The 21645-nt window shown below is 41.4% G+C and overlaps 1 protein-coding gene across 2 annotated transcripts in view; it reads left to right on the top strand.

The window, feature by feature from the left end:
- Positions 1-21645, top strand: part of LOC137260001 (fasciclin-1-like) — a 119219-nt gene that overhangs the window by 78975 nt on the left and 18599 nt on the right. For both annotated transcript variants that reach the window (XM_067797682.1, XM_067797681.1), the window contains exons 3-5: positions 18479-18644; positions 19617-19726; positions 20410-20564. In XM_067797682.1, the coding sequence (XP_067653783.1) occupies positions 18479-18644; positions 19617-19726; positions 20410-20564 (431 nt within the window). The remainder of the gene's footprint in view (positions 1-18478; positions 18645-19616; positions 19727-20409; positions 20565-21645) is intronic.

Raw genomic sequence — 21645 nt, 5'->3', positions numbered from 1 at the left:
GTGAGTATGGTTTTATTCCTTTTTAGTAACATTTCAGCAAGTCACGACGGGAGACACCTAAAATAGGCTTCACACACTGCACCCAGGTAGGAAATCGAACCCTGGTTTTCGGGATTGACGTGCGAACGCTCCAACCATTAGACTACCCCACCGGCCGGACATAACCTATCGGCCCAGACAAACCAGTGGTTGATAGAATGAAAAACAATTCAGGCTTAGAGATACAATGACACGAGGGCAACTCATTGAATAAATCACCAGCAACTTCTATCATAGGGTACTAGGTTACGATTCTGACCACAATTTGCAGGGAGCTCCAGTATGCGATGACACAAATCTAGATAGTTTATAGCTGCAGCAATGCCACCAAGACAGTTATTACGTTAATGTCATAATAACAGACACTGTAAAAGATAAACCTACTTTCAGTTGCAAAACTAGGTCTAATTTAGACGCCATTACGACTGACGGTATCCAGTAGATCAACAGAATATTAAAAAAATATTTTACCGAGACAGACCGCGATCATGCATAACAGTGTCTCAGGTTGACTTGAAGCCATGGCTGTGACGTCGTCTCGCTGCTGTAGTGGTATTATTTCGCCCTTGTTAAGTTAAGTAGCACGACCCTCCTCATCAAATGATGTGATTATGTCCTACAGAAAGCCATTTACAGTTTTACCAACATTAAATGCATGGCTGTCGATCGGGGCTGACGAGTGTTTCATCATGGCCCCAACTCTGAGTAATATCTCGTCATATCGGTTTGCCGGTAGTGCCAGAACGACAGTCCTGATGATGTGTGTTTTACAGATCGAGCCGGTTGGAATGTCTTGTAAGTAGACGGCTGAGAGGAAGGAATGCTCTCAGGTATTTGTAAATTACAGATGTTTATTTCTGCGGCAATAGCTTTTCATTCTTACATACTCTTGACATTATTATCAAAGCGGAAGTGATGAGAACGACATGGCGAATGAAATTCGCAGTTGTATTTAAATGTGTTATTACATTATTTGCGCTGCTTGGCAAACAATCACTGCTGTCGAGATCGCATTGTGTTGCTCTTCCAGACGAGTGGTGTATTGAGGTGTAGTTACATTTAGATGGCATCAGGAATGTCTGTCCTCATTACCCACATTTCTCATTTACTCTGAGTGTAGTACGCCATAGGCCTTCGATAAGCACAGTTCCCAAGGGCTTTGTTGCTTGTCGTGGGAGGTGATAGTCTGTCTCACAGTCCCCGAACCACATTATTTTCCCAGCTGCGTGAGACAATGCATCAAACTATCGATGGATTGCCATTGTTGAGTATCCGACAACAATTTATCTAAGGTAGAAACGAAAAACTATCAATACATCGATAGTATGTGTGGCTACCGATAGTTTAGTAATTGGCTTCAGGTGATAAACTCGCAGCGTAAAACACAAGAATTGCCAAATTTGTTCTCGTTGATTTAGAGTTATCCGCTCCTGAGGTTTCAAGTTCTTAAAGAGACTCAAACTACATCAGCTTGTTCCTTTAGGTTTTCATATGAACTATACATTCATGTGGGAAATGACTTCAAGTGGGACAATTCAAGGAGAAAAAAAACAACAACAAAAAACAGCTATTGTAATAGTCGAATATAGTATGTTACAAAAGACAATCGCTATCACTTCTACTGCCTGGAGCTCTCTGCAATGCTGAAAGCCTAAAAAGAGCAAGTCGAGATATCCTTAGGTTCAGGATCTCTAGTCTCCATTGGGATCCTTTACAATTTACATGGATATTTTTCACTGTTAAAATACAGAGACTAAGCGTTATAGTTGGGAGGTAACTAGCTAAACTCATTCATGGACGTTAAGCGTAGCATGTAATCTACTGTTTATCTCAGGATATATTATTCACAAGAAGCTGAGAAAATCTTGAATTTTGCTTGCGCTAAACAACAATGGTTACATACAAACTAACAAGCGTGTGCCTCTTTTTGTGGATTCTTCTCTGCATTCAAAGTTAGAATAGATCCTTTCGTTTTTTTCTAAAAACCTGGTTGAAATGTGGTTGAGGTATCAATTTACGTTTCCTCTGCTGTAACTCGTGATTGTCGTAAGAGGGGAGTCACGGAATCCAAAACTCTGACTCGCTGACATGATTGACACATGTCACTGTATCCCAATAGCGTATATCAATGCTCATGCTGTTAACCACAGGGTTGTCATGTCCAGACTCGATTTTTCACAGACTAACGCCATACTGCTGGAATATAGTGCGGCGTTATATAGGCGACCCATAAAAGCAAATCAACCTACCAAATCTAGATATTCAGGACTTCAGCACAGACTAACAGCTGGTCTCTGAAATGAACATATTTTACTGGAAAAAACGTTCATGGTGTAAAAAAATAATATAATGAAATGAGGCCCTGAGACTTACTTCATGTTCCTGAATCTAAAGAAATCTAGACTTGGCATATTTTCTAGACTTGCGTGGGCTTTCTTGGATATATATACTTCAGGGTCTGTACGCCAGATTAGACTTCAGCATTGTAGGGAGGGCAAGGCAGTAGGGAACATAACGCGGTTCAGGCACTGTGAAAGAGACTTGATCGCTAGTCATGGAATCGAATTCGTCCCAGTTACAATCATTGTTCTGAGAACACGGTCTTGGGGGTTTGTAAACATCTACAGCACTTTGAACTTTCCCCACAGATATAATTAAATGACATATGACTGTAATATCCTTCAAAACGTCTGTCTTACACGCTTATGCATGATTAATGAAGAGAAGACAGTTTATCAGTATTGATTACAATATGACATTTGAATGAATATCCACGATGGTCAGTGTGCTTGAACAAGTGCCTAGAACAAGTGATCTATCCGCTTGTCTATGAATTAAGCACGAAGTAGATCCCCTACACCGAGCATAAGGATTCCTTCATGTGACCACTCGTGGGGATTTAATACAGATCGCCATCCATCACCGCCGTACCGGGATTGATGGCGGACCTCAAACACCGTCACTTGGGGATTATCCCTAAATATATAGATTCCGATCTCGTTAGAAATATTGTACAGTAAGATCCATTATGCTTCACATTCAAAGTGTTCTGACTTGACATTCGCTGAGGAGGGGGGAATTATTAAGTTAGGAGAACAACAAACTGTGTAGCGTACAATACTTACACTAGGCTGCAAATAGAATTAGCCGAATTTCCAAATCCGAGTAGGTGAGCATTGTTTTATGCCGCTTTTAGCAATATTTCAGCAATATCAAGGTTTGGGACGCTAGGAATGGGCTTCATACATTATACCCATGTGGAGAATCGAAACTTCGGATTCGAACCCGGACTCTCGGCGTGACGACCGAACGCTTTAACCACTAGGCCACCCCATTGCCCTTCCAACCTCGAACCAAAATAGATACACTGTCACCGCCCCTACAACTTCGAACCAAACTAAAAACATTGTCCCTAAACCTTAAACACGTGCCTTCGTGGCAATATATATTCTTCCTTTCTCCAAAATTTATTGTCACAGACAAAACAAAAACCAAGAACAAAGACTCAGAAAGGAATATGTTTCCACGAATAAATAAATAATAATAATAATAGCCATCGTTATGCTGCTAGCTTCACTTATTGTGACTTGAGACCTCTGATCGCCCGATCATTTTTGGTTACAGCGTGCGGAACCCATTTCTGTGTGTCAGACCGTGATATTGCTGGAGTTTTGCTAAAAACGACAAAAAACTTTAACTCATTTACACAGTTATTTGTAACCTGTAAACAAGCATCATTCATGCTAATCATTTTGATTTCATGGTGGTGGTGCCGGCGGCGGTGGTGGTGGTGGTGGTGGTGGTGGTGGTGATGATGATGATGATGATGATGATGATGATGATGAAGAAGATAATTGCGTATACTGATCTTCAAAGCAACTACCCAGTCATGTCCGTTACAACATTACAGTTAAGGAGACGATGCTAATCTTCCTACGAAGTTTAAGTAGTATATAAGTATCTCACCCAAATGCTCAGAATAATCTAAGTCAAATGTAAGTCGACTTTAATACGCTACTGTCGAAACCATCAGACAGTTTTTTTCACCCTGCCAACCTCTGGAAGAATTAGCTGCCGAGTAACTTGGTCTTGACAGACACGTGGATGGCGCTCAGCCTCATCGTCGCTTCATCTTCCTTCACTGTCAGCACACTGACCAGCAAATCTCAGCTCGGACAACTAATGCGTATATTACTAAACACTTCGTTTTCCCTGATGGCTGAAATCTCCGTTTTGTCTTCTGCTTACATTTTCAATTCATCACCCGTGGGAAGTTTAAAGGTCTTCTGTCAAGCTAAATCGGATCATGGTGCCGCAGACCAGACCAACTTCAACTTGAACCTTTGAAATGAGCGCTTTCTTCCGTTGCGCACATCTTGGAGTTTTCATTTTCTCCTAAGTAATTATAGATCTAGTTTACTTCTCCAAATCTGAATAAGACGTCTTCCGATCAATGTAAGGTTCGAAAACATGACACTCTGATGACATGTGTCAAAGAATTTCTCTAAATATGTTTTTTTCTTCTTCTTCTTGGAAACATGAACTATTGTATTGGAATAATAAGTGGGGGAAAATATGTCTGTGGTCTAGTCACAGTTGTTTTGCCAATTTGGAATACCACTCGTGTCAAATTTAACTTACAAATTACAAAGCAATGGCTTGTGCAGGAACACCGAACCCAGTTAATGAAATAGCCACGGGGAAAATGCACTTCGTCAGCTTCCGGATTTTCAAGGATAGACCCCAGTTTGCGAAGTTGACACCGAAGCAGTCCTCACACGAGATAGTGAGAGACTTGATTTAGTTCAAAAGAATGGTTGAAATCCTTCGAAAACATCAACACTCCCATCACACTTCCAGAAATTATGTACATCCCACTGACTTGAATGGGACTGATTGTTGCCTGAGGGTTGTCTCCCTTTCAAAATGCAAACCAGTCGTAGCGTGAACGTTCAAGAAATGCAAATGGTCGAGCAAATAATGTAAAAAAACAATATGAGCATATAAAACAAGCGAAAAATCATATTGACGTATTACCAGTCAGACGAGAAACACAATAACGGGTCCTTATTGCAAGATTTGATTAAATTTGTTTTCAGCGAATGGAAGCATTTTTTGTTCATCTTGATAAATTTGCCCAAACATGACGATTCCACTTTTACTGATGACGTTTAGTACATATTTCGATTTGACATAAACATATCACTACAGCTTAACTGTTCATTACCCCGAGTCGTCAGTCACTGTGAGGGAACTTAGCTGGATAAATTCTTAAGATCCTCTGTGCCCGAAACAGACAAAAAGAAGAGGTAACATTTAAATAGTGCCTTCCGAAATCCCGTTTCCAACGTGAAGGAGCGCGATTGAGAAACTAAGAGAAACTAACTAATGATTATTTTTGTACCCCGGTTCCTCCTTGCGCAATTATGTGCGTTTTGTTCCATTCTGGATGAGCGTTATCTGATGAGGATAAACCGTCTCTGACAATTACTGAGACAAAATACAGCAACTCTCTTGGTAGCTGAGGATCGTGGACTACGATGAACAGATTCTGGAAAAGATACGACTCTCTAATTGAGACATTCTTTAACACTCATACCATGGCAGGGGCTGCGTATAATTAATACGATTCACAGTAAAATTCTCCATCGACCCCAAGTTTTATTTTCAGTCGCAATTAAGAAGACCATGTACAATAAAGAAATAACTTCACCTGATTCTCCGCTGTATGTAGTCGTTTGTTTAGAGATAAACACAGAGATAGGAACGCTTGGGCATTGATAGCGTGACCCGCATTCTTCTTCAGGTACAGACACAATAAAATCCGACACTGTACCTGGATTGCATAACTCAGTGTGACGTGTGTGCAGCATGATCGTTTCGGTGCAAATCTTATCTTCCTAATCACTTCGGGTTGAAATTATATACTGCAGGATGCCTGGTGTATTTTAATTAGGCATTCAGTCTCATGATAAGGTAATCAGAAAACTAAATTAGTGTTGAAAATGTTAGTGAGTGAGTGAGTGAACGAATGAGTGAGTGTGCTTTTACGCCGCGTTTAGCAACAGTCCACCAATATCATGGCGAGGAAAACCAGAATTAGGGTGTTGGTGTTCTGGTTTATCATCTGTCCGGACACCACATTATTTCATCTCTGTGACAGCGGTCTGTAAAGAATAGAGTCTGGACCATATAATCTGACTGACACCATTACCGTCGTGCTATGAAAACGAGGCACAGTGATGTGCAACAGATTGGTCAGAATGATTGACCCTCTGATCCCTTTATTCAATTCTGACGTGAAATATTTCTCAATGATAGCGCTATATTCAAGTGTATATCTGCGTTTAGCATGCGTGACTGAACGAGAGAGTTTTACGAAGCGTTTAGCAATGTTCCAGCAATATCACGGGGTAGAAGATCAGAATGTGGGCTTCACACATCACGCCAAGGGTCATCGGCGTGACGAGCAGTCGCCTTCACAAGTAGGCTATCCCCATCGCCCCGTGTTTAGCATATCTGATACATATGTCAATCCTGTTAGTCTGTGATTACTCGCTCCACGAGGTATATCCCCAACTTCCCAAGTTGTATGAGTTCCCTTCTATGAATAAGTAACTACAGTTTTACGCCGTTTTCAGATATATTATAGCATTATCTCGGTGGAGTAAATAGACTGTATATGCTGTCCTCGCCTTGAAATTCGACGGTTTTAACCTAGTCATCACCGACTGCCCGCTTATCTCGAATATCTCGTTATTTCTATGAGACAAACTGGGTCATTTGGGGGCATTTTGACCGGCACCATTGGTTGTCATGTTATTAACCACAGGCTTGTCCCGATTTGGAAAATAATACGGGGGTTTTGGAAATATTATTACATTCACCAAATTCATTCGTTTGGTGTTATCTGTTGTAGCATGGAAGGCAAGCTTGAAACACAAGATGTCATGTTTGAATTCTGTTACACTTCACGCAAATATATGTCGCCCAGTAATCCTCCACCACGCGGCATAAACAGTTGAATGTAAACAAGATTCAATACAAAAAGCTGGGCGTGTTTCTTACACAAAGACCACAGCGTGCTTTTATACAAAGAACATGTGTGCGTGCATTACCATTAAGATTACTTCCGACATTAGACGATGGCGGCCACTTCTCGCACAACACACGCTGTTCACGCGAGATTACACCCATCTGTTGTTAAAGCATCCTATGCGGACGCGCCAAAGCGATAAAAACCTACTTGTGTAAGAATCTCGTTAATTAGGTGGTGGCATAGAAGTGGTAGCTGGCATATAAGCCGAATATGTGATGTTTTCTTTGGGTAGAGTTTAAGCTAGATTTACGATGATTTACAGAAAGGTATTTGCTTTGTTACACTGACATTGGGTGGATAAAGAGGATTTTCAAATGTAAGTTCAGCAGTTTGAAGTTTGACTGTTTATTGTTTTTTGTATGAAATGCGTTTTCATTGTACGACGTGAACGCTCAGGGATGAGGATTATCATAATAATAATGTTAGCATAAGGTTTGCGTCTAAGCTCAGTTTCACTACGTGATGGTTTCCTTATCAACATATTCATGATCATCGTCAGGATCACTATGATCATTGTCAAGCTCATTATAACTGTTGTCATTGCCATTATAACCACTACCGGTAAAACTGTAGTCACTGTCACGATCGGTATAATCATTGTGAGGATGATTATAATTCTTGTCTTTTTCACCACAATAACTGGGAATACCATTACAATGTACTGCTGCAAATATTGTTCAGTCATCTAGTACTCCTGTTTCTCCCCTCCACCTCCTCTTCCTCCCCCTCCTACTACTACTAACTACTACTACTGCTACTACTACTACTGCTGCTGCTACTACTACTACTAACTACTACTACTAACTACTACTACTACTACTACTACTGCTACTACTACTACAATTAACTTTTCTCCCACAAGCTACCACTACCATTCTTCCACAACGGAATAGGGCACGTTGCCGTCTGCATTGTTCTCAATTCTTATTCTCTATCGCTATCAAAAACCGAGTAATCAATTTAGTTACTATTGAAATTATCAAACAAGGATAAGAATAAGTACATAATTCCTGTGATGGTCAGTACTCTTGCCCTCAGACCCTTGTCTTCTCACAACAGATACTCAAGCCAGGAGTAAGCTGAACGGTAATGATAATAATAATTATCTTCAATGACACTGACCAAGGGACCACACGTCTGCCTTTCATACCCTTCAGACACATACAATTATTCCAACAACCTCTTAACTCCACCCTCTTCACAAATAAATGAATTATATTAAGAAAAACAATCACAATTTACCAACGGTTGTATACACAACGTGATGGGCTGAGCGGCCAATTTCATTAGCTACTCGCGCAGACTAAAGTGACAAGGTGCTGACTTGAGGCAAAGTCTCAAACCTTGTTAGCAAGGATTTATGTGGTTTATGGAAATGATATGACCTTGTTATCGACGTTATATGTCGTTAGCTGTCAGGGAAATAGTACCTAGCGGAACGTCTCAGTAGTCCCGGCGACAACCGCATCCATTCCACCTCGAGAAACAGGCATCGTCATCCCAGCGTGTCATCTATCATGACTTAGGCTTAGGGGGACTTACCGTGGTGAGACGGATCTGTTTGACAATACTGCTGTCAACGTTGACGTGATGACCAGCGTCAACGGCAACAACATCGCCACCAAATTCATACACCCTGACCACCAAGATCGATATTGTCGCCGGCACGAACATGCTCACCAACAACCACAACATACGTACAGGTTGTGACGATGCATCGAACTATCGATGGATTGCAACTGGTGAATTTCCGATAGCCATTAATCGATGGTAGAAAAGAAAAACTTATCAGTGCGTCAGTATTACGTGTGACTATCGATAGTTTAGTAACTGACCCCCGTTGATAAATGCGCAGGAAGTACCAGTTTCGTTCATGTTGATTTAGAGTTATCTGTCCCTGTTACCTCTTAAACAAACATGACGGCAAAAAGGCAAGCGACTCGGAGTTTGAAATCGTCAATAGAAAGAAGTTTATGTGTTAGCTGTTTACTTGATTATGGTTTCTTGTCAGTTATTAAATGAGACTAAAACTACTTCACCTTCAAGTGTCATAAAACAAACACTGTCGCCAACAGCAGCAACATACACCACTACAACCAACAACTACCGCAACCGCCGCTACCAGTGCCACCAAAACCTTCACTTCCACAACCAACAATTATCATGCGATGTTACAAAATATCACGGCAAGGAACACCAGTAATCGGTTTTACACACTGCAAAGTGCGTAAAGAGAACCTAGATTTTCAGCGCGATAAACAAGGGTTTTACACCGGTAGGCCAATCCCCGCCCCTAATCACGAGTCTTGTATACAACGTTAGGGACACGAGGCAACACTGAATATATGAGACGAATCACTAACAGATAGTGAGGTAGACTAGTGGTTAAAGTGTTTTCTCGTCTCGCTGGAGATCTCAGTTCTAGCCACAGCGTGTGAAACCCACTTGTGGTTAAAATCTACACTCACTCACTGGTCTGGCTGATGTATGTAATAGTATCACTGGTTATTCGAGGTTAATCACTTGATTCTGCTGTTTTCAGAATGTCGTCATACCGCTTGAACATTCATAAAAGCGACCGGACAAAATAAACAAACCAAGCAAAACGTCATAAAACTGTAGACAATAAAAAAACCTACCAGGGTTTAAAGACCAATAGCCGGACAACCCGATTTCACAAGAGGGCAAGTTTTTTTCATACCACTCCACACATCCATTTAGCATCATCAGAGGATTGAAGTGACAATGCACCAATATTTGTACACCTTTGACTTAAACACAATTATTTTGTTGAGGGATTTATAGGGTCTGCGAGCACCAGCGGCGGACTACATCCATTGTCCAGTAAATCAATAGTGTATCGCCACGGGACAGTAGCTAGCTTAATCTGTCAAACCAGGCCACAAGGCAGTATTATCGTCGATAAGCAACCAGTTGTCTCTCTGGTACCGATCATCAATATGGCAGGGCATAGTCGGTCACCGCGTCCCTTCCGCCATGTCGGATCCGAAATAAATCTTAAATGACGTTTAACTGACTTTTTTGATTCATAAACATAACGTGTTTAGTTTGAAAACACGCTCGTCACAATTTCTTTAAACTGTTTTTTGTGCGATTACACGCAACCTCCGGTATTCTGTATACCCTTCTGAGCGCCTATCTTGAATACCGAGTCACCTGACTGACACGTCTTCCTCTAAAGGAACTGTTATGGCATTAATGGTAAATATAGAACTGTAAGGATTCCAATAGTTAATGTCAGTGTGGCATATTTGAACATGAGTGAGTGAGTGAGTGAGTGAGTGAGTGAGTTAAGTTCAACTTAAAGGTCACCACGAAGGACTCCAGACAATGTACGATGCGAGATACCAAACCCCGGTCTTTAGTTGGGTGATAACAACTTGTAACACCGGGCTACCGACGCCCTCGTTGCCGGAACACAAAAGGGTATTTCATGGCCATATTCTCACTTTAGAATTATTTACAGCTAAACGAACACTGTATTTTGTCTACTATGTCTGTTTAGAATGATCCAGCAAAGTGTACAGGTATTGAATTTCACTAATAGTAGTATGTATCTATCTCCCAGCAGTACCCTTAACTCTAATTGTTTCGTATCAGTAGTGAAGGTTGGCTTCTTTTAGTTTTCCAGGGTCGTCCTTTCTCAATCGGGCCTCAGCACTGTTTATCAATGCCTTCATTATCAACCGCCGCTTTGTCATTGCATTGTTCGATAAACGTACCTTGCATCAAAATACAGTTTTTATTGCTTATATGGTTTCGTTGAGTTCGACCAGCAAAACCTACATGACCAATTAATATTCCAACTGACTGCGCTCTCTCTTTCAATTTCCTATAAACCTACGATATTTCTTTTAACGAAAACGTGAACATATAGTTGAGAGAATCTCTGGAATAATTTCACTAACTGTTTTCTTTTAACCTGCGTTGATTATCTGCGTCAGGCATACAATTGTGCCTTAATAACTGAATGTTTTTGTTCCATGAGAGATCGTTATCTGACCACGTGAAACTCATTTCAGTCAGCAATTAATCCAATACATGCCCTACTGTTCATAGGTGTGCGTGCTGCACGTGCGTTTCATGCAAAACGTGATTTCCGTACACATGTGCGATAATTGAACGAGAAGACGTCAGTTTATATCATTCACCCCTTGAGCTATTCGGGTTTCATGTTAAACGTGGTATTTGACCAATATGGTGAACAGAATTAACTGTCACGGATACAGATGGATATTTGTCTCCAGCCTGCCATCTCATCTCCCTTCATCAGAATAGAAAGTATTTTCATTTTCCAAATTTTTAACACCTAGTGTTACGTCAAATGTATTTCCCGCAAAAACATTTGTACAAAAGAATGAAATGTCATTCATTCAGAGCGACCAATTCCTTCCAACCAGACAAAATTGGTAAAATTAATTTCTGAAGCCTAAAAAGGCGATATTTATCGTTTAACTGATTAACAGCACTTTTTAAACTCACTGCATGCGTGACATAGAAACACCAATGGAATATTTACTGTAATTCATTAAAAACTGTTTAAGTATAATGCTGTTGTGTTAGGGGACGGTAGCCTCGTAAAGATGATTATAACATTTCCACCGAAACTATGGTTGGTTGAGCTTCGACAGCTGAAATTTTGCAATACAAAGCTTCCACATGTGACATCTGAAATGGCTTATGTAAATCTTGCTGGATCTGATCGACAACCTGAAACTGACAACAGTTCCGCTGAGTCCCAAATGTGTACGTGACAGAATATAATCTAGATACTGTACATTTTCATAAACACGTATGTTGCGTTGATAGATAATCTTGACAGTTGTTGAAATTGACAATATAAATTTTGTGAATAATAACCCGGCAATGCAGTCACTAGTTTTGATAAAACCATTAACTCCTTCCTTCCGCGTGAATAAAACCTGGCTACAAACTGATGGTTGTGTGTGGGCTGCAGAACGGTATATCTAGGTTATACGATTAGGTGACGACTATGATTATGAGTTTTGACACACGTGTTTGAGTACACGAATGTCACTGATCACAATGACACATACAATCACTCTGCTAATTTGCAGTGACTCCAATAGTGTTAATTGTTACTGATATTATTTGTTTTATAAATTCATCCCCGACATAATTCCTCATGGTGTCTTGACCCGTGAAGGTCCCGGGGTAGAATAGGCCTCCAGCAACCCATGCTTGCCATAAAAGGCGACTGTGCTTGTCGTAAGAGGCGACTAACGGGATCGGGTGGTCAGGCTCGCTGACTTGGTTGACACACGTCATCGGTTCCCAAATGCGCAGATCGATGCTCATGTTGTTGGTCACTGGATTGTCTGGTCCAGACTCGATTATTTACAGACCGCCGCCATATGGCTGAAATATTGCTGAGTGCGGCGTAAAACTCAACTCACTCATGGTGTCTTATTCAACACAGAGACAGTGGTATTCAACATACAGAATTATGAATTATGTTTATGAATGTTGGTTCAAGGTAACAGGACGTTGGGTCCTGTAACTTTCAGACGTCTGTCTGACCACTGAATTAAAATTAAACACACATTTCATGATTTAACATTTCACATAATTGGCATTGAAATTATTAACATTATACAATGACAAACATTATAAACATAAATTTATAAACAGTGAACAAGTGTCACATGCCACAAATAACAACTTCAGACAAAGTCATTGTAATATATGTATTCAGTCAGACACTGGGGCCAGCAGGTTGGGGACTTCTGTCTGACCATTGGCAAATGTGCCAGATTTTTCAGACTGTCAGACACTATTCGTGAACACTGATAGAGAGCTGTGGTGCCTTGTTTAACATACAGAATCTATGGTGTCTTATGCAAAGAAACTACGGTATTCAACATATAGAGACTCGTTTTAATGAGTTACCATGATCGTGCTTGTGCGCGAGAAGTAATATGTTGACGGGAAGATCCTACACCATTACATTAGACTTCTACAACGTCTAAATGTCCTTTTGTTACTGATTGTTTCTGTCGGCGGTATCGGCTTGCTGCTTAGTGATGATGTTCCCTCACAGTGAATGCTGATACTTACAGTTAACTTCAGTGTGCACTGGGATGGGAAGAGAGATGGTGGGTGGGATTTGTGGGGTGTGGGTGGGGGTGGGAGTAGAGTGATTATGGATTACGTGGAAATTACATGTTGGACTGTGACATTAGTTTTACGCCGCATTAAATGGGTCTTAACCACGTGTGAGAGAGAGAGGAGAGAGAGAAAAAAAACAGCAGGATAGGAGGTGACGAGGAGCTGATAGAAAATATAAGAGAGTGAGAGGAAGATAGAAAAGTACGAGGGGAATGAGAGAAAGAAAGAGGTAGAGGGGGTGGAGGAGTTCTTACGTTACTCGAGACACAACGCTTGCGCTATCCGCAACGCGGGGCACGGATTCCAGTGTCTGTTATTTATCAATATTGATTCCTATCAGATGTCTTGATAAACGCTACATCTTAACATAGGGTTGAAACCCTGCAAGTCATAATACGATCCACGTCCGTTTTTAGCCAGAGCCATCAGAAATTGTATTTCTCGACATCCCCCCGGGACTAGCAGATTTCTCATTCCGCCCATGTCATCAGAAATCAGAAATCAAGCACAGACGTTCCGAATGTCTTACTCGGGTCAACAAACCGGAAGAGGAAGCGACACTGAACAAGAGCACGTGCTGGCGCTTTGTGTTTATTTCACCGGAATATGCTGAACTTATGTCTGATGAAGAATACGACACTTGTCCCTCACGTCGGTCTAATGTATTGATTCGAGGCAGCTCTTCAACAATATTTTTGCTAGAGGGATTTAAGCCTATCTGTTTGTGAGGAGTCGGAGTAATGTAGCGAAAGAAGATGATCCTGTGACAGTCGAAATCCGGATTTTATTTTTTTCCTTATAAAAAATCAGAACTGTTGATAAATCCCTTCAATGGCGGCGGAGACTGACTGCGTACTTTAATGCCTTCTAGCCAGAACCTGCTCATTATTCCTGCCTTGACCAAATGTCACTGTAATTCTTGGCCATATATTTCTTTTGAGTGGCTCGACAGGCAGTCTGTCGAGTTTCACCACCGGTAGGCACAGCAGATAAATCCTCTGTATTCTGTGGGAGAGTTCGTAAAGCTTCCAAGCACTGCGTGACTGTGAGGGGTTATTGAAACAGCGAGTGAGTTTAGTTTTACGCCGGTTTTAGCAATATTACGGCGTGGGACACAAAAAAGGGCTTCACACATTGTACCCAAGTAGATAATCGATCGTGGGTCTTCGGCGTGCCGACAAAATGCTTTAACCACTAGGCTATCACACCGATCCGATATTAATGCTAAGTTTTTGTTCTCAGTGTTTCTCAACACGAATCTGACTCTTAATTAACACGGAGTCTCTGGATATATATAATTTTGATAGTAACAAACAAACGCATGTGGATCGGAGAACCTGATAAAATTTAGACTTTACTTTGAGCTTCAGCATTGCAGGGGGGCTAAGCAGTGGTGGACATAATGTGGTTCGGAGACTGTGAGACAGGTTCTATGTTTGAACATTCCTGGTTTCGTCCATGTTGCTGCATACTCCCTGTACAAAGTGTATTGTGTCATGTTGCTATATTGGCTGAAAAAGTTGAAACGAAAAAACCCAAACTATTACCATGCTTATATTTTGTTTTGTTGTAATATCCTTCAGAGAAATACGGTGTTATTATTTTTTATGAAATGTGATAATCATGTTTTTTCCGGTGCGTGTTGATCTATACGGGCGGACGCCTTTGGATCTAGATGAACCTTTTTTGTCCCACGTGGGATTGCGGGGATGAAAAGGCCTGTGATGAGAAACTTGTTGGAGAGAAAGCCACAGTATTGAGGGACCTTTTTGACGGACATCTGATGCTTTTCAAAGACTTTTCAAAGATCCAAGTATAGAGTAATTTGTCTCATACGCTAAGTGAACTGTTCCTCAACAGACTTTGGAGACCGCTTGTTTTCCGATGCTGATGTTGTGTATTGTCTAACACTAAGAGTTCATGTGGCTTTTATGTGGGTGTAATTGAGTTGATCTTTACGTTGTTTTTCAACATGAGGCCATAAACACATGACTGCGCCTGGCACCAGTAAACCAAGTTCGGGATAGAACTAGATATTTGGCAAATCTTATGAAGGCTTCCCCTACACGACCACCTCTACTACGAACGGGTGGGGCAGGGGGAATTTAACCCGGCGACCATGTTCACAACTGTATTTGCATGTTTTACGGTGCATTTACCGAAATATTGATGTGTTAATGATCAAGTGGGTTTCGAAAACCAATGGTTAAAGTATGAGCACTATCGTTGTACGATGACAGCAACGACTACGCAATTGTCACCTAATGTGTGAGTGAGTCCCAGCGGTTTTGCTAATAATCGACTCTGGACCAGACAAATTCAGTGATCAACTGCATTGTCCATTGACCTACACAATTTGCATTCAATGACACGTATCAACCCAATTTGTCACCTTATGCTCTAATGCTTCTTGTTTTCTCCGATGTTGATTATAAACATTTGCTTCCATTTAGCATAACATTTCCACAGTGTTTTACAACTTCATCAAGTATTTGTTCTTCCGTAGTATTCCACAGCAGGAGCTAAAATTTGTTTACACTGTCCATGCACAGCAAATTGTTTTTATCAGTCATTCTATACGAAAATGCTTAGTTCTGTCATGGCAGTTGTCGTCGTATAACAGTAATTTGTAGACATGTGTACCTATTGTGCTAAGAAAATCTAGCCATGAAACTAGTCCATGATTAGCTTCATGGCTTTTCGACATTTTGAAGTCTTTTTCCATGTATCAACTTTCAGCTTGAAGCTCTCCTTGGTATTCGTTTTTCAACTTTTCATATATACTTTTAACGGTTGAAGTCTCTTAATTTATATCAAAGTTGGATTTGACCCCACAGCTCTTATCGACGCTTTTTCCGATGTTTACATCACGTCACCTGATGCCTGCTATTTCAGGCAGCATGACATTTTGGATAGTTCAACCTGTCTTGTCAACGTGTTGCGAATGCGTTATTCACATGTACGATTGCCTATCATGAAAGTCAATTATTTAAGAGAGACGCATTTTAGAGCACGTTTGAATAGCTACAATGCCTTATCTCCAAGCACAGACTCAAACTAATGTTTGAGAACGAGATAACATTTCTGGAATAAACACATTTTGGAATGTTTCAGTCCTGACGGAGCAGAAATGCCTGAAATCCTAACCAACAGGTGTTTCATGTACATCGGTGTGGTTGTTTTGCGCTGCATTTTGCTGATCACATATGAGTTGGTTGGTCGGAAATATATGGCAGCGGTCTGTATATAATCGATCCTGAACCAGACAATCCACTGATCAACAGCATGAGCATATATCATGGACTACGATGACTTGTGTCAACCAAGTTAAGGCGCTAGACCACCCGATTCTGTTAGTTACCTCTTACGACAAGCATGGATTACTGCATGTCAATTCTGTGTTGTCATCTCGTGTTGTCATGACGGTTTTCTCGTGTTGTAATGACGGTGTTAACGGGCGGTTTGAGGTAGAGAAGCTGTCAAAGCTCACTTTAAAACGTTACGCAAAGCTTGCATAAAGCCCGATTCAAAGGATTCGTGTTACAAATAGAAAAAAACACGATTATCATCAGATCAATTTCCAGTAGTTTTGAAACAGATTGAAATTTAATTATATTGTTAAAATGTGAAAGGGCAAAGAACCATCTTGCTTTCGATATTGATTTGAACAGTTTCATATACATGGCACCGGATTCATGAGATCGTCGAAATGAAATAGTCGGCAATATGATAAGAGTTGCCTCCCTTTTTCTTAGAATTCATGCTCTTACCTTCACCAGATGTTTGTCTTCCATTCGACATTTTGAGACCAGAGGTTTTGCTCTGATCATCGGGAACAGCCACAATCATATACTTTATTTTACAGTCTGCAAATTAATCAACAACTGTGGTTTTAAAGAAGAAAGAAACGCCCGTGTTTTAACCTCTCTTTTGAAACCGCTCTTTTCAAGGTACCAGCTCTCATTCAAACCCAACAAATGAACCCTTTCAAAATGAAAAGGAGCCAGGAGGAAACCAGAGATCGGGGCACATAGACTTGCTTCATTTAGGGATTTAGCATTACAGATGGGTAGGCAGTGGGAAAATAATTTGGTTAAGGGACTGTGAGACGTGCTACTGTCAACAATATACGCTGACTTTTGATATAAAACAGACAACCCATGCTGGGGTTGGTGCAAAAATTTATATTTAGCTAGTACTTTTATTGAGGGCTTGTCCAACCTTTTAAGCAACAATCTTGTGTAAACCCAGGCTTTTTCATAATGCTTGGTACGCCCCTGTCTAATGTTTTTGGAGGTGTAAAAATCAAATATTACGTAATAATTATAAACATTGTACAACTGACAACTAGGACAGACATCAACATCCCGGTGGATCTTTTCCAACGAACCATAGCTGCATCTGTGTGTCGGGTTCACAAAGCGAACGACCGCTGTGTAGTGTTGGACATTTTACTGATGCTTCACACAATAATTCATCCTCTCATGGGCCACCGTTGTATGGACAGTGACTACCTATATCGTCCGGTCCGTATTGGTGAAGGTGGTGGCGATGATGATGGTGGTGGTGGCAATGATGATGGTGGTGGTGGTGGCGGCGACGACGACGACGACGGTAATGATGATGCCGACGACGATGATGGCAATGATGCCGACGACGATGATGGCAATGATGACGACGACCACGCTGATGATGATGACAACGACGATGATGATGATGACGACGACGACGATGATGATTACGACGACGATGATGGCAATGATGACGACGACGACCACGATGATGATGACGACGACGATGATGATGATGACGACGACGATGATGGCAAGTATGACGACCACGATGATGGCAATGATGACGACGACCACGATGATGATGACGACGACCACGATGATGATGACGACGACGACGATGATGATGACGACGACGATGATGGCAATGATGACGACGACGACGACGACGACGATGACGACGACGACGACGATGATGGCAATGATGACGACGACGGCGATGATGATGATGACGACGACGACGATGATGGCAATGATGACGACGACGACGACTATGATGATGATGATGCCGGTAATGATAGTTAAATTGACTGCAATGATATTGATGGATGTGAAATGTGGATATGATTATTATGCTAAATATTCGATTAATTTTCAATTACTGATGTTGATGTTTCAGATCGCCCGGGCTATAGAAGAAAGGGAACTCTCTTATCTGTTTATGGCCGACAACATCACGATCTTTCTCCCCTCCAACGAAGCCTACTTTGACTTTGTACCCAAGACGTTCGGCTACAGTCGTAATGACGTCAACATGTGGCGGGAACTAGTATTGTACAGCTCAGGTATGTGACAGGGAATAATTTGAGGTCTAGAGAGTGAGTGAGCTAGTTGTGTTTTACGCCGCTTTTAGCAAACTTCAAGCAGTGTCACGGTGGGAGGCATTAAAATGAGCTTTACATACCATACCAATGTGGGGAATCGAACACGAACGCCTCAACCACCGGACTACACCATCGCACCGAGTGAATGAGTGAGTAGTGATCAACGCTATTAGCAGAAATGTCAAAATGCCATTACAACCGGCACAAACTCGAATATGGGTCACACAAATAATTACCCGTGAAGATCCGGGATAGAATTGGTTTTCAGTATCTCGTTGTCATATAGGACGGTTAACGGGATCGGTCGGTAAGGCGCGTAAGGCGCGTAAGGCGCGTAAGGCTCGAGTTCGTTGGCACATGCCATCGTGTCCCATTAGTGTAGATTGATGCTCATGCTGTTGATCACTGGATTGTCTGGTCCAGCTTTGACTACGCGTCGACATACACACATGAATGCCGCTTTCCGATAGGCCAAGCACTACTCTACTATTTTTAATGTACCCCGCTTACAGCCGATGTATTATTTTCAATGTACACCGCTGGGAATTCGGAACTCTTCTGGTGCTTCATGGTAGTACTTCTTTGCCTCGAATGACATTGAATCACACATCAACCACGGAAATTACCGATGTTTTGCGATTGCGCCTCGCATGCAAAAGAAGTGCTTCAAGCAGTTCAAAATTAAAATTCAGGTGTTCGGTAAGATGAATACTTTGTTCACTGGTCCCTCGAGGTCCATGGGCTCATGTACCCTGCGGGCTTGGGGAACATAAACACACCTCGAGGGTACATGAGCCCATGGCCCCCTCGCGACCAGTGAATTACTTACATTGTAACCAAGAAACAAAACAGCCACTCACTCAAAGCAGCGTGTGTCCGAGGATTTTGTTGTTGTCGTTGTTGATGTTGTTGATGCTGTTGACGCTGTTACAGTGGGGGGCGCTCTTCTACTCGAGAACATCAAGGACGGAGACATGCTGGGGTCCAGACTGGGTCCAGACTTCAAAATCTACTGCAACAAGTATGCAGATAAGAAGGGGAAGGTAAGCATGTAGCAGTCATATAACCAGTTCTCGTATAAAACCGGCGATTGATACGCCTATTGTATTTGGGATTAGACTTTCTCCGTAATGTACAGATTCTAGTACTTTTGTTGGGTTGAGTCCCAGTCACCCAGGTCGCTAGCTCTCAAAGTCAGCCGTCTAACCCACTCAGCCACGGTGAAAGCCACGGTGGCTGAATGGGTTATCAGGCTGTCTTTGTGACTTTGTATCTTGGCGTTCAATCCTACAAAAGTAGTAGAATCTGAACTTTGCTAGGAAAGTTTGATCTCTAATATCGCATACGTTACCTTTGAACACTCTCTAAATGGCATAGTGTATTCCTAGTGAAAGAACATCCACATAGATTTGAACAAATGGTTGCAAAACGTATTTGTCCCACTGTGTTGCGTTAAACAGAAATTGATTTTGGCCGTTGGGGGAAATACTCATTTCCTCTTTATTTCAACAGAAAGCATCACCAAATTGTATGGTCCATTTTGCACGGCAGTTTCCAGATCATAGGAACAGTCGCCTAGATAGTGAGGTTTTGGATTAATGAGATCCGGATTAACGATATTTACCTGCACATGAAAACATATATTATCAGCTTGTAACATCGCAATGCCAAATCCTACCTGTAGTGCCGTCTGAATGATAATTCATGTATTGCTTTTAATATACAGTTTACCACAATGAACGGTGCCCGCTTTATAGAGAGTGACATCCAGACTGAGAACGGCGTGTTGCACATCATGGACAGAGTGATGGCGCCCATGTCCACTAACAATACGCTGGCCGAGTACATAGAGAACCCTACCATTCCCAAACTCTCATTCGAGTAAGTACTTGTCATTGAATGCTGATACACAGGTAGAAATATTTCAACAAAGCTGAAGTAAAAACGAAAGTACACACCTGAAGCTGTGTAAAAATAACAAATGCTTTGTAAAAACAACAACAGCAATATCAACAGCAGCGAAAATAAATAAGAAAATAGATGTGTAGTTTCTTTTGCGCGTCAGTTTACTCCACGGCGATCTGTAATGGAAGACATGCTGTTGTTAAAGGTTGGAATGAGCGAGTGAATATTGTGTTTCCCCGCACTCAGCACTACTCTAGCTTTATCACTATGCTATTGAAAGGACCCGCTTAAAGAAATGATTACAACGAATATCAATTTGCCTACTAAAGTGACGTCAATTTCTTAGAAAATATACTACACGGCATATATCAATAAATATGTCAAATAACAACCTTAAGTCAACGTTTGGTCCTAAGGAAATGATGTGGTTAATTTAAATGTACACATGAAAGCGCTGAAATCACACAGGTTCAAAACACTCCGGCTTTTGGGTGTGGAAAAAAGCCATCGACGTAACAGTACAGCAATGTTGCATGCATAAGACGTGTTTTCTTTGGCCGAAATAGAGACTGCAGTGCAAGTCTATCTACTATAGAATCTATCGTGTGGTACTCACCAGCTTGGCGTCTGTGTAATGTTACTCCGGTTGTTGATTCTGAACGACTGAACACATGTGTAGCTGACGACGGTACAGGGGATTCCATTACTAGATCCAATAATGCAAGCTTTTATCAGTTTCCTCTGAACAGTACGTCAGAGATGAAAGGATTAAGTTTGTGCTGGTTAAGCGGCTCAAACAGCTAGGGAAGAAACCACCGTGATCATGGTCAGATCATTTCTCAGAATACCACTAGTTGTGAAGAGGACTTTGCCAAAACACATTGTCTGTTTTCATCGTGTCTCGTGTCTCCACAATTTTTGCAGATGATTAACGGTATCTGCGTCTAGACAGGCAGACCAAGTGCAATGGACAGCCTAGATCTTTATTCAACCCTTCTCTGATTGGTAGCTATGCCCATATGAATTCTTGAAAGCTAGTAAAACCGACCAACCCGTT

This window comes from Haliotis asinina, chromosome 13 (genome assembly GCF_037392515.1).
Source record: "Haliotis asinina isolate JCU_RB_2024 chromosome 13, JCU_Hal_asi_v2, whole genome shotgun sequence".
Taxonomy (NCBI): domain Eukaryota; kingdom Metazoa; phylum Mollusca; class Gastropoda; order Lepetellida; family Haliotidae; genus Haliotis; species Haliotis asinina.
This window is presented reverse-complemented; position numbering and strand designations above follow the sequence as displayed.